The sequence below is a fragment of the Heterodontus francisci genome, chromosome 3 (genome assembly GCF_036365525.1).
Source record: "Heterodontus francisci isolate sHetFra1 chromosome 3, sHetFra1.hap1, whole genome shotgun sequence".
NCBI lineage: Eukaryota > Metazoa > Chordata > Chondrichthyes > Heterodontiformes > Heterodontidae > Heterodontus > Heterodontus francisci.
In genome coordinates this window covers 190,130,574-190,145,691 of record NC_090373.1, presented here as the reverse complement: position 1 = coordinate 190,145,691, position 15,118 = coordinate 190,130,574, and the positions used below count along the sequence as shown (strand labels likewise).

The 15,118-nt window shown below is 42.4% G+C and overlaps 1 protein-coding gene across 1 annotated transcript in view; it reads left to right on the top strand.

The window, feature by feature from the left end:
- Positions 1 to 15,118, top strand: part of sde2 (SDE2 telomere maintenance homolog (S. pombe)) — a 70,145-nt gene that overhangs the window by 23,258 nt on the left and 31,769 nt on the right. Inside the window, exons 4-6 of the mRNA XM_068027927.1 lie at positions 6,925 to 7,094; positions 7,734 to 7,845; positions 11,820 to 12,192. Of these exons, the coding sequence (XP_067884028.1) occupies positions 6,925 to 7,094; positions 7,734 to 7,845; positions 11,820 to 12,192 (655 nt within the window). The remainder of the gene's footprint in view (positions 1 to 6,924; positions 7,095 to 7,733; positions 7,846 to 11,819; positions 12,193 to 15,118) is intronic.

Genomic DNA, 15,118 nt, shown 5'->3' with positions numbered 1-15,118 from the left:
TCTCCAATAATGACGCACAGTATTAGACTATGGAGAGTCTCCAATCATGACACACAGTATTAGACTATGGCGAGTCTCCAATAATGACGCACAGTGTTAGATTATGGAGAGTCTCCAATAATGACGCACAGTATTAGACTATGGAGAGTCTCCAATAATGACACTCAGTATTAGACTATGGAGAGTCTCCATTAATGACACACAGTATTAGACGATGGAGAGTCTCCAATAATGACACACAGTATTCGACTATGGAGAGTCTCCATTAATGACACACAGTATTAGACGATGGAGAGTCTCCAATAATGACACACAGTATTCGACTATGGAGAGTCTCCAATAATGACGCACAGTGTTAGACTATGGAGAGTCTCCAATAATGGCACACAGTATTAGACTATGGAGAGTCTCCAATAATGACACACAGTATTCGACTATGGAGAGTCTCCAATAATGACGCACAGTATTAGACTATGGAGAGTCTCCCTTGATGACACACAGTATTAGACGATGGAGAGTCTCCAATAATGACGCTCAGTATTAGACTATGGAGAGTCTCCAATAATGGCACGCAGTATTAGACTATGGAGAGTCTCCATTAATGACACACAGTATTAGACTCTGGCGAGTCTCCAATAATGACACACAGTATTCGACTATGGAGAGTCTCCAATAATAACACACAGTATTAGACTATGGAGAGTCTCCAATAATGACACACAGTATTAGACTATGGAGAGTCTCCAATAATAACACACAGTATTAGACTATGGAGAGTCTCCAATAATGACACACAGTATTAGACTATGGAGAGTCTCCAATAATAACACACAGTATTAGACTATGGAGAGTCTCCAATAATAACACACAGTATTAGACTATGGAGAGTCTCCAATAATGACGCACAGTGTTAGATTATGGAGAGTCTCCAATAATGACGCACAGTATTAGAGTATGGCAAGTCTCCAATAATGACACACAGTATTAGACTATGGAGAGTCTGCAATAATGACACACAGTATTAGACAATGGCGAGTCTCCAATAATGACGCACAGTGTTAGATTATGGAGAGTCTCCAATAATGACACACAGTATTAGACTATGGAGAGTCTCCAATCAGGACACACAGTATTAGACTATGGCGAGTCTCCAATAATGACGCACAGTGTTAGATTATGGAGAGTCTCCAATAATGACACACAGTATTAGACTATGGCGAGTCTCCAATAATGACGCACAGTGTTAGATTATGGAGAGTCTCCAATAATGACACAGTATTAGACTATGGAGAGTCTCCAATAATGACGCACAGTGTTAGACTATGGAGAGTCTCCTGGAATGACGCACAGTATTAGACTATGGAGAGTCTCCAATCATGACACACAGTGTTAGATTATGGAGAGTCTCCAATAATGACACACAGTGTTAGATTATGGAGAGTCTCCAATAATGACACACAGTATTAGACTATGGAGAGTCTCCAATCATGACACACAGTATTAGACTATGGCGAGTCTCCAATAATGACGCACAGTGTTAGATTATGGAGAGTCTCCAATAATGACACACAGTATTAGACTATGGAGAGTCTCCAATAATGACGCACAGTGTTAGATTATGGAGAGTCTCCAATAATGACACACAGTGTTAGACTATGGCGAGTCTTCAATAATGACGCACAGTGTTAGACTATGGAGAGTCTCCAATAATGACACACAGTATTAGACTATGGAGAGTCTCCAATAGTGACGCTCAGTATTAGACTATGGAGAGTCTCCAATAATGACGCACAGTGTTAGATTATGGAGAGTCTCCAATAATGACGCACAGTGTTAGATTATGGCGAGTCTCCAATAATGACGCTCAGTATTAGACTATGGAGAGTCTCCAATAATGACGCACAGTGTTAGATTATGGCGAGTCTCCAATAATGACGCTCAGTATTAGACTATGGAGGGTCTCCAATAATGACACACAGTATTAGACTATGGAGAGTCTCCAATAATGACACACAGTATTAGACTATGGCGAGTCTTCAATAATGACACACAGTATTAGACGATGGCGAGTCTTGAATAATGACACACAGTATTAGACTATGGAGAGTCTCCAATAATGACGCACAGTGTTAGATTATGGAGAGTCTCCAATAATGACGCACAGTGTTAGATTATGGAGAGTCTCCAATAATGACACACAGTATTAGACTATGGAGAGTCTCCAATAATGACACACAGTATTAGACTATGGAGAGTCTCCAATAATGACACACAGTATTAGACTATGGAGAGTCTCCAATAATGACACACAGTATTCGACTATGGAGAGTCTCCAATAATGACACACAGTGTTAGACTATGGAGAGTCTCCAATAATGACGCACAGTGTTAGACTATGGAGAGTCTCCAATAATGACGCACAGTGTTAGACTATGGAGAGTCTCCAATAATGACACACAGTATTAGACTATGGAGAGTCTCCAATCATGACACACAGTATTAGACTATGGAGAGTCTCCAATAATGACACACAGTATTAGACTATGGAGAGTCTCCAATCATGACACACAGTATTAGACTATGGAGAGTCTCCAATAATGACACACAGTATTAGACTATGGAGAGTCTCCAATAATGACACACAGTATTAGACTATGGAGAGTCTCCAATAATGACGCACAGTGTTAGATTATGGAGAGTCTCCAATAATGACGCACAGTGTTAGATTATGGAGAGTCTCCAATAATGACACACAGTATTAGATTATGGAGAGTCTCCAATAATGACACACAGTATTAGACTATGGAGAGTCTCCAATAATGACGCACAGTGTTAGATTATGGAGAGTCTCCAATAATGACACAGAGCATTAGACTATGGAGAGTCTCCAATAATGACGCACAGTGTTAGATTATGGAGAGTCTCCAATAATGACACACAGTATTAGACTATGGAGAGTCTCCAATAATGACGCACAGTGTTAGATTATGGAGGGTCTCCAATAATGATACACAGTATTAGACTATGGCGAGTCTTCAATAATGACGCACAGTATTAGACTATGGAGAGTCTCCAATAATGACACAGAGCATTAGACTATGGAGAGTCTCCAATAATGACACACAGTATTAGACTATGGAGAGTCTCCAATAATGACACACAGTATTAGACTATGGCGAGTCTCCAATAATGACACACAGTGTTAGACTATGGAGAGTCTCCAATGATGACACAGAGCATTAGACTATGGCGAGTCTTCAATAATGACGCACAGTGTTAGACTATGGAGAGTCTCCAATAATGACACACAGCATTAGACTATGGAGAGTCTCCAATAATGACACACAGTATTAGACTATGGCGAGTCTCCAATAATGACACACAGTGTTAGACTATGGAGAGTCTCCAATAATGACACACAGCATTAGACTATGGAGAGTCTCCAATAATGACACACAGTATTAGACTATGGCGAGTCTCCAATAATGACACACAGTGTTAGACTATGGAGAGTCTCCAATAATGACACACAGTATTAGACTATGGCGAGTCTCCAATAATGACACACAGTATTAGACTATGGCGAGTCTCCAATAATGACACACAGTGTTAGACTATGGAGAGTCTCCAATAATGACACACAGTATTAGACTATGGAGAGTCTCCAATAATGACACACAGTATTAGACTATGGCGAGTCTCCAATAATGACACACAGTATTAGACTATGGAGAGTCTCCAATAATGACACATAGTATTAGACTATGGAGAGTCTCCAATAATGACACACAGTGTTAGACTATGGAGAGTCTCCAATAATGACACACAGTATTAGACTATGGAGAGTCTCCAATAATGACACACAGTGTTAGACTATGGAGAGTCTCCAATAATGACACACAGTATTAGACTATGGCGAGTCTCCAATAATGACACACAGTATTAGACTATGGCGAGTCTCCAATAATGACACACAGTGTTAGACTATGGAGAGTCTCCAATAATGACACACAGTATTAGACTATGGCGAGTCTCCAATAATGACACACAGTGTTAGACTATGGAGAGTCTCCAATAATGACACACAGTATTAGACTATGGCGAGTCTCCAATAATGACACACAGTATTAGACTATGGCGAGTCTCCAATAATGACACACAGTGTTAGACTATGGAGAGTCTCCAATAATGACACACAGTATTAGACTATGGAGAGTCTCCAATAATGACACACAGTATTAGACTATGGCGAGTCTCCAATAATGACACACAGTATTAGACTATGGAGAGTCTCCAATAATGACACACAGTATTAGACTATGGAGAGTCTCCAATAATGACACACAGTATTAGACTATGGCGAGTCTCCAATAATGACACACAGTATTAGACTATGGAGAGTCTCCAATAATGACACACAGTGTTAGACTATGGCGAGTCTCCAATAATGACACACAGTGTTAGACTATGGAGAGTCTCCAATAATGACACACAGTATTAGACTATGGAGAGTCTCCAATAATGACACACAGTGTTAGACTATGGCGAGTCTCCAATAATGACGCACAGTATTAGACTATGGAGAGTCTCCAATAATGACACACAGTATTAGACTATGGAGAGTCTCCAATAATGACACACAGTGTTAGACTATGGCGAGTCTCCAATAATGACACACAGTATTAGACTATGGAGAGTCTCCAATAATGACACACAGTGTTAGACTATGGCGAGTCTCCAATAATGACACACAGTGTTAGACTATGGAGAGTCTCCAATAATGACACACAGTATTAGACTATGGAGAGTCTCCAATAATGACACACAGTGTTAGACTATGGCGAGTCTCCAATAATGACACACAGTGTTAGACTATGGAGAGTCTCCAATAATGACACACAGTATTAGACTATGGAGAGTCTCCAATAATGACACACAGTGTTAGACTATGGCGAGTCTCCAATAATGACACACAGTGTTAGACTATGGAGAGTCTCCAATAATGACACACAGCATTAGACTATGGAGAGTCTCCAATAATGACACACAGTATTTGACTATGGCGAGTCTCCAATAATGACACACAGTATTAGACTGTGGAGAGTCTCCAATAATGACACACAGTATTAGACTATGGAGAGTCTCCAATAATGACGCACAGTATTAGACTATGGAGAGTCTCCAATAATGACACAGAGCATTAGACTATGGAGAGTCTCCAATAATGACGCACAGTATTAGACTATGGAGAGTCTCCAATATTGACACACAATATTAGACTGAACAGTCTGTGATAACACACAGTATTAGACTCTGGGTGGTCTCTGCTAATGGCACACAGCATTAGACTGTGGACAGTGTCCAATAATAACCCTCAGTATTAGACTGGAGACACTGTCCAATAATGACACAAAGTATTACACTGGGGACAGTCTCTGCTAATGGCACACAGTATTAGTTTGTGGACAGTGTCCAATAATGATCCTCAGACTGGGGGCAGTCCTCCCTAATGACATAGTGTTAGATTCCGGTCAGTTTCCGCCAATGACAGGGTATCCGACTGGGGACAGTCGTCAGGAATGACATGCTGTCTTAGTCTGGGACTACCTTCAGTGATGACACAAAGTCTTAGACTGGGACTCCCTTCAGTCATGCACAGTATTGGGCTGAATGGATTTACTTGCCAATTTTCATTTCTTTCCCTTCCCTGCTTTGAGCTGACACTTTGCTACTATACAGTGGGTTGGCACCTGCAATTTCTTGCTGCATTTACAGAAGTCATGGTCCAGACTCATGGTATTTGGGTGGAATTGGTGAAGGGAAGAAAATAACCAAGTTAGTTTTGCTGTTTCTGTAACATCTGTGCACTGAGCCAGGAGCAACTATTTGAATGATTTGTGCACATACACCTCCAGGTCCCTCTGCTCCTGGACCCCTTTTAGTGTTGAATCCTTTAATTTATATTGTCTTTCCTCGTCCATCCTACCAAAATGAATCACTACTAAATGGACCGCTTCTTGTGTGCGACCTGTTTGTAGCCTGAGGGTTAGTTCTAAGCCGTGGCACGCTCGCCTCTGAGTCAGAAGGTTGTGGGTTCAAGCCCCGCTCCAGAGGCTGAGCACAAAATCGGGGCTGATAGTCCCGTGCAGTACTGAGGGAATGCTGCACCATTGGAGATGACGTTTTTCAGATGAGACGTTAAACTGAGGTCATGTCTGCCATCTCATTAAAGGCATAAAAGATCTCATGGCACAATTTTGAACGCGAGATGGGGAGTTTTCCCCAGTGCCCCGGCCAATGTCTCTCCATCAACCAACCTCACTAAACGCAGCCATAGAGCCATTACAGCAAAGGAGGCCATTTGACCATAGAGTTCATGCTGGCTCTCTGTCGAGCAATTCAATCAGTCCCATTCCCCTGCACTATCTCCGTAGCCCTGTAAGTCAATTTCCCTCAAGTGCCTATCCAATTTCCTTTTGAAATTATCCATCATCTCCTTTTCCACCATCCTCGTAGGCAGAGTGTTCCAGGTTATTACCAATCGCTACGTAAAAAAGTTCTTCCTCACATCCCCCTGCATCTCTTGCCCAAAACCTTCAATCTGTGCCCCCTCGTCCTTGTACCATCAACTACTAGGAATAGTTTTTCCTGTCTACCCGGTAGTTATCTCATTGCTGTTTGTGGGAGCTTGCTGTGTGTAAATTGGCTGTAAAGCGTTTTACAACGTCCTCAGATAGTGATTCTAGACTTTCTTTGGATGCTCAAGAATGGAGCACTTTTTGATATGCCAGAGAGCTGCTTTACTCATGTAATCGTGTACAAGTGGCACAGGAGAGGAGGAGGGGCAACTTAACTTGCCACTGTGACCATGATGCTCGAAAAGTTGAAGCCTGCAATAATTTCTTCATTGCTTTCTTTGTACAGTATGGCTGAATGGATAAAGAAGCAGGCAGAACGGGAAACAGAAAAGGAGCAGAAGCGATTGGAACGATTACAGCGCAAGCTCGCCGAGCCAAAGCACTATTTCTCTGATCCACAGTACGAGCAGCAGCTGGATGAGATGTCTGAGCGCCTGGAGGACTCGGTGCTTAAAGGTGCAGCTGCATTCAGAAACCAGGCCCTACTGGTGCCCAACAGTGTCACGATTGTATTATCAAATGAACTGTTGTATGGAGTGATTAGCCAATGGTACCAATCCTCATGTAAGTCCAGTTCTGGATCTTGGCCATCGTGTGAGAAGGTAGGTGGAGCATCAGTGCTCAACAGTGGAAGCGAGGCAGAGCTCCACAAGTGGTCGCATTCAGCTCCAGCTGGTCTTGAAGCTTTCCAAGTGCTTGGCTGTGACAAATTGAGTGAGATCTGGGGATTGGATGGTCCAATGTCCCTGCTAACTGGGTGCTGGTATGCAGTTTCAGGAGGGCAGTGTTTAAATAGAGTAAAGACGTTAAACTGCCAGTTGGAGCAGCATTGGTTTATTTACGTTCAATGGCAATATTTTGGAAACTGAATTTACTGCGCATTTACAAAATGCTGTTTATTTTGACATAGTGCCAATTAAGATGGAAGAGATCCGAAGACCAATATTTGTTGAATGTAATCAGTGTAAACTATGTACTTACTGGACCATTCACACAGTTGTACTACAAATTTTAATGAACAGAGTCTTTCTAAGATTCTTTCTCTGTTGGATATTGTTACCTATGCATATTTTATAATCCTGTATTTCTGTCCAGGCTTACAAGCATCATCTAGTGATGTGGTGTCAGCTGAAGTTGGAGCAGTTCGCAAGCGTGCATACCCTACCGCAAGTTCAGAGGCAAAGGAGGGAAAGAGAAAATGTCTTTGGTAAAGAGAGTAAACTTTCTCTAGATGTGGCCTTCCTTACTCCTCAGTCCCTGCTGAATGCTGCTATTACGATGCAGTTTTCCTCTGCTGTCCATGTGCTGGTGGATTGTTCTACGAGTGGCCGCAGTCTTTGAATTTCAGTACCTGGGGACAGGCAAGCAGCATAACTGCCCTGGGTCCTGCCCTCGTTTAGTGTTAACCCACGCAGAAACTAGTGCAGCACAGACCAAGAATTGAACCAGGAATCTTCCTGCATGGTGAACTGAGCCAATGGGGCTGTGATAGTCTTAGTTGAGTCATAGCATTTTACTGCACAGAAAAACGTTATTCAGCCCACCATGCCTGTGTTGGCTCCTTTGAAGAGCCAATTTAGTTCCAGATCCCGGCTTTTTCCTCATAACCTGCAAATTAGTCCTCTTCAACTACAATTCCAGTTGCTCTTTGAAAGTCACTATGGAATCTGATTCCGCCACACTTGCAGGTGGTGCAGTCCAGATTTTAACACTGTGAAGAAATTTCTCATCATTTCACCTCCAGTTCTTTTGCCAACTATTTTAAATCCATGACCTTTGCTTACCAACAGTTTGCCAGAGGAGCTCTATCAAAATTGATTTTTGAATAACTCTAATTGGTCTCCTGTGAACCTTCTCTCTATGAAGGAAAACAATCCCAGCTTCTCCAATCTCTTCACATAACTGAACTCCCTCATCCCTGGTATCAACCTGGTAAAGTTCCTATCCTCTCCAGGGCCTTGACATCCTTCCTAAAGTTTCATGCGAAGAATTGTACACAATTAAGTGATTAGTTTTTATTTGGTCCAAATTGCAGAGAGTGAGTATATATTTGAGGGATTCTTTTCAGGAGCTAGGTTCAAACCTGCAATGTGTGTTGGATCAGTTGATCTCCGCTGGATAGCGGTAGGAGTGATTATAATTCACAGAACCGAAATTGACCTGATTCTTGCACACTCACCCCTATCCTGTTATTGGGTGCATGCATGGAATTTGGCTGGGTCAAGATCCCTGTAATCTGATTGTTTGCTGAGTCTTGCTGCATTAGGCTCACTCATGAAGAATGTGTAACAGAGGGCTGCTGGCACCCATAGGACCATGCCAAACAAGAGAGAAATGGGAAATATTGGGAGGTTTCAAAATGAACAAAACTGCTATTGAAAACAATACACACCACTTGATAAACCTCCAAAAGGGAATGATATGTACACATGTAACGTTCCCTAAGTTGCTTGTGCGATATTTTCCATTTCTTATACTAGCTGTCACTGTAAGTCCAGTTTAAGGTGAAGGTTCCCTGCATCAGATCTCTTGTGGAACTGGATGTCTTCAGAGGCTGGGGTTGTGGTTGCCTGCGGAATGCCAGATCCACCCCAATTCCCCCACAGTGAAATAATCTGCCAGCGTTTGCTGTTGGGATGACTTATCAATACATTAAGAGGGAGTTAGAAGAGCAACTATGTGTGCAAATCTCTGAGAAGTGCAAAAATAACAGGGCAGTAATAGGGGATTTAACTACCCCAATATTAACTGGCATAGTTTTTTATTCATTCATGGGATGTGGGCATCGCTGGCAAGGACAGCATTCATTGCGCATCCCTAATTGCCCTTGAGAAGGTGGTGCTGAGCTGCCTTTTGAACTGCTGCTGTCCATGTGTGAAAGGAGTGGATGGAACAGAATTCTTGAAGTGCATTCAGGAGAACTTTTTTAGCCAGTATGTAGCAAGTCCAACAAAAAGGCATGGTTCTGAACTTAGTTTTAGGAATTGAAGCTGGGCAGGTGGAAGAAGTGACAGTGGGAGAGCATTTTGTGGGTAGTGATCGTAATTCAGTTAGTTTTAACATAATTATGGAAAAGAACAAATACAGAACAGGAATAATGGAAAGGACAAAGATAGAACTGGAGTTAAAGTTCTAAATTGGGGTAAGGCCAAGTTTGCTAAGCTGAGGAGGGATTTAGCAAATGTGGACTGGAAACAGCTACTTGAAGGTAGCTTCACGAAGTGAGAGAGCAGTGGGAGGCATTCATAGGGGAGATTCCTATTGGGTCCATTCAGAACCATATCAACATCATCTGCCTCTACACATAGGTTACCTTTTTGGTCTTTTATGGGCCCTACTCTTTCCATAGTTATCCTCTTACTCTTAATCTATTGATAAAACATCTTTGGGTTCTCCTTGATTTAACTTGCCAATATGCTTTCATGCCCTCTCTGCTTTCCTAATTTCCTTTTTGATTTCAACCCTGCACTTTCTATACTCAGTTTTCTGTAGTATTGAGTTCTCGGTGTCTGACATAAGCTTTCCTTTTCTGCCTCATCTTGCCCTGTAAGCTCCTTGACATCTATGGGGCTCTAGATTTGGCCGTCCCACCCTCCTCCTTTGTGGGAATGGAAGAAAATTACAATCACCAGGAAAATGATACTGAGCAAATAGTTGGAGCTGTGGGCTGACAAGTCCCCGGGTCCTGATGGGCATCCTCCTACGGCCCTAAAAGAGTGCCTAGTGAGATAGTTGATGCGTTGGTTTTAATTTTCCAAAATTCCCTAGATTTGGAGAAGGTTCCATTGGATTGGAAAATAGCGAATGTAACTCCTTTTTTCAAAAAGGGAGGGAGACAGAAAGCAGGAAACTACAGGCTAGGTAGCTTAACATCTGTCTTAGGGAAAATGTTCAAACCTATTATTAAAGACTTTATAGCAGGCCAATTAGAAAAATTCAAGGTAATCGGGCAGTCAGCATGGTTTTGTGAAAGGGAAATCATGTTCAACTAATTTACTGGAGTTTTTTGAAGAAGTAATGTGCTGTGGATAAAGGGGAACCGTGGATGTACTGTACTTAGATTTCCAAAAGACATTTGATAAGGTACCACATCAAAGGTTATTGCGGAAAATAAAAGCTCATGGCGTAGGGGGTAACATATTGGCATGGATAGAAAATTGGCTAGCTAACAGGAAACAGACAGGAGGTATAAATGGGTCATTTTCTGGTTGGCAAAATGTAACAAGTGGTGTGCCACAGGGATCAGTACTGGGGCCTCAACTTTTTACAATTTATATAAATGACTTGGATGAAGAGACTTAAGGTATGATTGCTAAATTTGCTGATGACACAAAGATAGGGAGGAAAGTAACTTGTGAAGAGGACATAAGGGGGCTACAAAGGGATATAGAGAGATTATGTATGGTCAAAGATCTGGCAAATGGAGTATAATGTGGGAAAATGGGAAATTGTCCATTTTGGTAGGAAGAATTAAAAAGGATATTATCTAGATGGTGAGAGATTGCAGAGCTCTGAGATGCAGAGGGATCTGGATGTCCTGGTGCATGAATTTCAAAAGGTTAGTATGCAGGTTCAGCAAGTAATTAGGAAAGCTGATAGAATGTTATCTGTTCTGATGAAAGGTCACCAACCTGAAACGTTAACTCTTTTTCTCTCTCTTCAGATGCTGCCTGACCTGCTGGGTTTTTCCAGCACTTTCTGTTTTTATTTTATAATAAAATATTATCGTTTATTGCGAGGGGAATTGAATGCAGAAGTAGGGAGGTTATGCTTCAGTTATACAGAGCACAGTGTTGATCTCCTTATTTAAGGAAGGGTGTAAATGCATTTGAAGCAGTTCAGAGGTTTACTAGACTAATACCTGGAATGGAAAGGTTGGACAGGCGAGGCTTGTATCCGCTGGAGTTTAAAAGAGTAAGAGGCGACTTGATTGAAACATATAAGATCCTGAGGGGTCTTGACAGGGTGGATGTGGAAAGAATGTTTCCCCTTGTGGGAGAATCTAGAACTAGGGGTCACTGTTTAAAAGTAAGGGGTCGCCCATTTAAGACAGAGATGAGGAGAATGTTTTTCCTCTGAGGGTCGTGAGTCTTTTGATCATCTTCCCTCCCCCCCAATAAGTCGAAACATCTTGTAAAAGTTGACCTTTTGTGTACTCAGTATGAGTTTTGTTTCTTACAGGATGGGAACAGAGGATTTAGAAGAATGTGGGAGCTCTGATGAAGAGAGCACAGCAGGCAGCAGCTCATCCAATGAGGGTCCGTCTTACTCCGAGAGTAAGGGGAGGATGAGTGTGGAGAACGGTAGCGTTTATGACACGAGGGACTGCACTCCCGGGCCTTCTGCTGAATCGTGTGTGCCTGAGCCAGCTTTAGTACAGCAGGAACCTCTAAATGTAGCAGAACCAGGAGCATGCAGTGAAGTGGAGGAAAAGGCTTCAGTTTCAGAGGACAGTGACAGGCTGGTAACAGAAGAGGGCGCCAGAGAGTGTCATGAAGAGGTGGAGAAAGACATAATGGCAGACACACAAGATGATAACCCTTCAAAGGCTGTTGTAAGTACTGGTATCTTTTGTAGCTTCCTAATTGTTGTAATAGACATTATTTCAAGATAATTGCTAAAGTTAATATGATTGTGAATGGAAGAAGCTGCATTATAGTTTGAAGAAGTTCTATAAACTGCTCCTACACAATTGTATTTGCACAATAATTTGAAAAGAAAGATCTGCATTTATATGGCCTGTTTCTGACATTTCCATCTCTTATGTGCTTCATGTGCAGTTGATTACTTTGAGATACTGTGACAGGGCACATGCAACAGCCAGTTTTTACACAGCAAGATCCCTCACAGGGCGGCGCAGTGGTTAGCACTGCAGCCTCACAGCTCCAGCGACCCGGGTTCAATTCTGGGTACTGCCTGTGCGGAGTTTGCAAGTTCTCCCTGTGACTGCGTGGGTTTTCGCCTAGTGCTCCGGTTTCCTCCCACAGCCAAAGACTTGCAGGTTGATAGGTAAATTGGCCATTGTAAATTGCCCCTAGTGTAGGTAGGTGGTAGGGGAATTGAGGGAAGGTGGGGATGTGGTAGGGAATATGGGATTAATGTAGGATTAGTATAAACGGGTGGTTGCTGGTCGGCACAGACTCAGTGGGCCGAAGGGCCTGTTTCAGTGCTGTATCTCTCTATGACTATGACTCTGATGGTGACAAGGTGACGGACCAGTGAAAGAAGAATGTTGATCAAGGAAACAGGGGACCTCCTTTCCCCTCTTTGAATAGTGCCATCTGATCTTTAATATCCACGAGTAACAAGCTATCGGAGCCTACAGTTTACACCGGAGCAGGAGTAGGCCGTTCAGCCCATCGATCCTGCTCCGCCGTTCAATACGATCATGGCTGATCATCCACATCAATGCCTTAACCCCTCCAGCTGAAGCCAGGCACCTGCATCAATGCAGCAGCCCCTCAGCAATGCCCTACAGCGTCGGCCTAAATTAATTCCTGGTATGGAGTTTGAATTTTGGATGACAAGTGGATATTGGTAGTTGGAACAAATGGTATATTTATATTGAATTGCATGATCTGGGAACTCATGAGCATTGTGAGTCAGTCAGGGCTCTAAATTGGTGGGAAGTGGGGGGGAAAGTATTGTCTGTCGGCTAATCACTGGGTATAAGAAGGAAATATGCAAGTCTGAAGGAAGGAAAATGATGGATACTGACTGATGTACTCTGCAATTGACGTTTCTTTACTGTTCTTATCTTCACTGGGTGTTCTGTTTGTCTTGTATCTTGGCATAGAGGGCAAGATGGAATTTTATCAATTTTAGACAGGACATGTATCCATTTTAAATCAGACTTGCATTATCTGGAACAAACACAATGGGCTGAATGGCCGCCTGTATGGTATCAGTCTACCCTGTGTACTGTGCTCTAGTTTCAATGGCGTCACTGACATTCTCTCCAGTACACCTGGGGGAAAAAAAATTGACATTGTTAAGCTTTTTCCATGTCTAAGGTAAAGTCTTTGTCTCTGGTTCAGTCCTTGATTTGTGACACAAAGATGTGGGGGGATGGGGGAGGTGATGGTAACATCAGCCAGGGTTCTTGCTCCTGGCCCCTTTACTAAATATGCAGTTTGAGGATATTTCTGAATTAGAATATTTACAGAAAGTGCTTCTAAATAGTGCATCTCTAATTTATAGAAATGGATGATTCTCAACTAAAGCCTTGGAGGTGCTGTCATATCATTTGGAGTATTGTCCATGGGCACGCTGATGTATGTTGTCCATGCTGCAGCCACATTTTACAATCATCCTGTTTAGAAATTGTATGTAATCTTCCTCCTTTTGAGTTACATCACAGGGAGGGATGTACTTGTTCACGTTACCAGTTATGTCTTCATAGCTTAATGTGAAAAGTAGTTAATATAGAAAAACATTCCAAGTTGTTTAGAGGTGTTGGAGAGCTGGGTGGGTGGGATGGGCAATAAATGCTGGCCTAGCCAGCGACGCCCACGTCCCATGAATGAATAAAAAAAATCACTTCATGTACCTAATCTGTGATCCGATTTGTGAACTTTGTACACCATTATTTAAGATTATAAAAGATCTGTAATTTCCCTCTCCCAGAGTCTGTTTTAACAGAATGAGCATGTAGCTGGTCTGTGTTCATTCGCTGCAAGCTTCAGCCTGGTGTGCTGCACCTATGCGGTTGTCTGATGCGGATGCACAAAGTGCTGGTGGCCTGTCGTGTCAGACGTCTAGGACGAGCACACTAAGTATGGAGTCCTTTTATTGCAGGCCTGAAGACAGATAGCAGACAGGAAGACAAAGGGAAAATACTACGAGTGCTGGAAATCTGAACTACAAACCGAAAATGCTTGAATTACTTAGCAGGTCAGGCAACATCTGTGGAGAGGGAAACACTTAATGTTTAGGTCGGTGACCTTTCATCAGACGGGAAGACCCAGTTAATATACTCATGAGTCTGCCTGCCTGCTGTCCTCAGCAGATCCAGTAGATTTATTATGAGGTTGACATAGGCCGTGACACGTTTGTGGGTGGCGTGCTGGGGAATTAGCTCAATATACAAGCAGTTCTGTAGTAGACACTGTGGTGAATGGATTAACTATTGAGCTGCTTTGCTGGGATGTGTTCTCAGATTCTGCAAGTGCAAACTGACTGCTATTTATCATGTGAGCTCCAGCTGTCTGCTTTCTACATATGTGCAAAACTGCTACTTAGCACAGGGATGACATGACTAAATGCCAGACAAGATTTGCAGGATCATAAACAAATATTTCTGGGATCATTTATTCCATTCCTTAATAAAAATGTAGGGTTTACTCCTTGCATGTCAGAAGTACAGATATAATAGTGTCCTGGTTATGGTATTGAGTGAGCAACCCAAAGGGTAAGGTTCAAATCCCACCTTGGCAAGTTGTTAAATTGAATTCAATAAATCTGGTGATTTGCATTTTAGC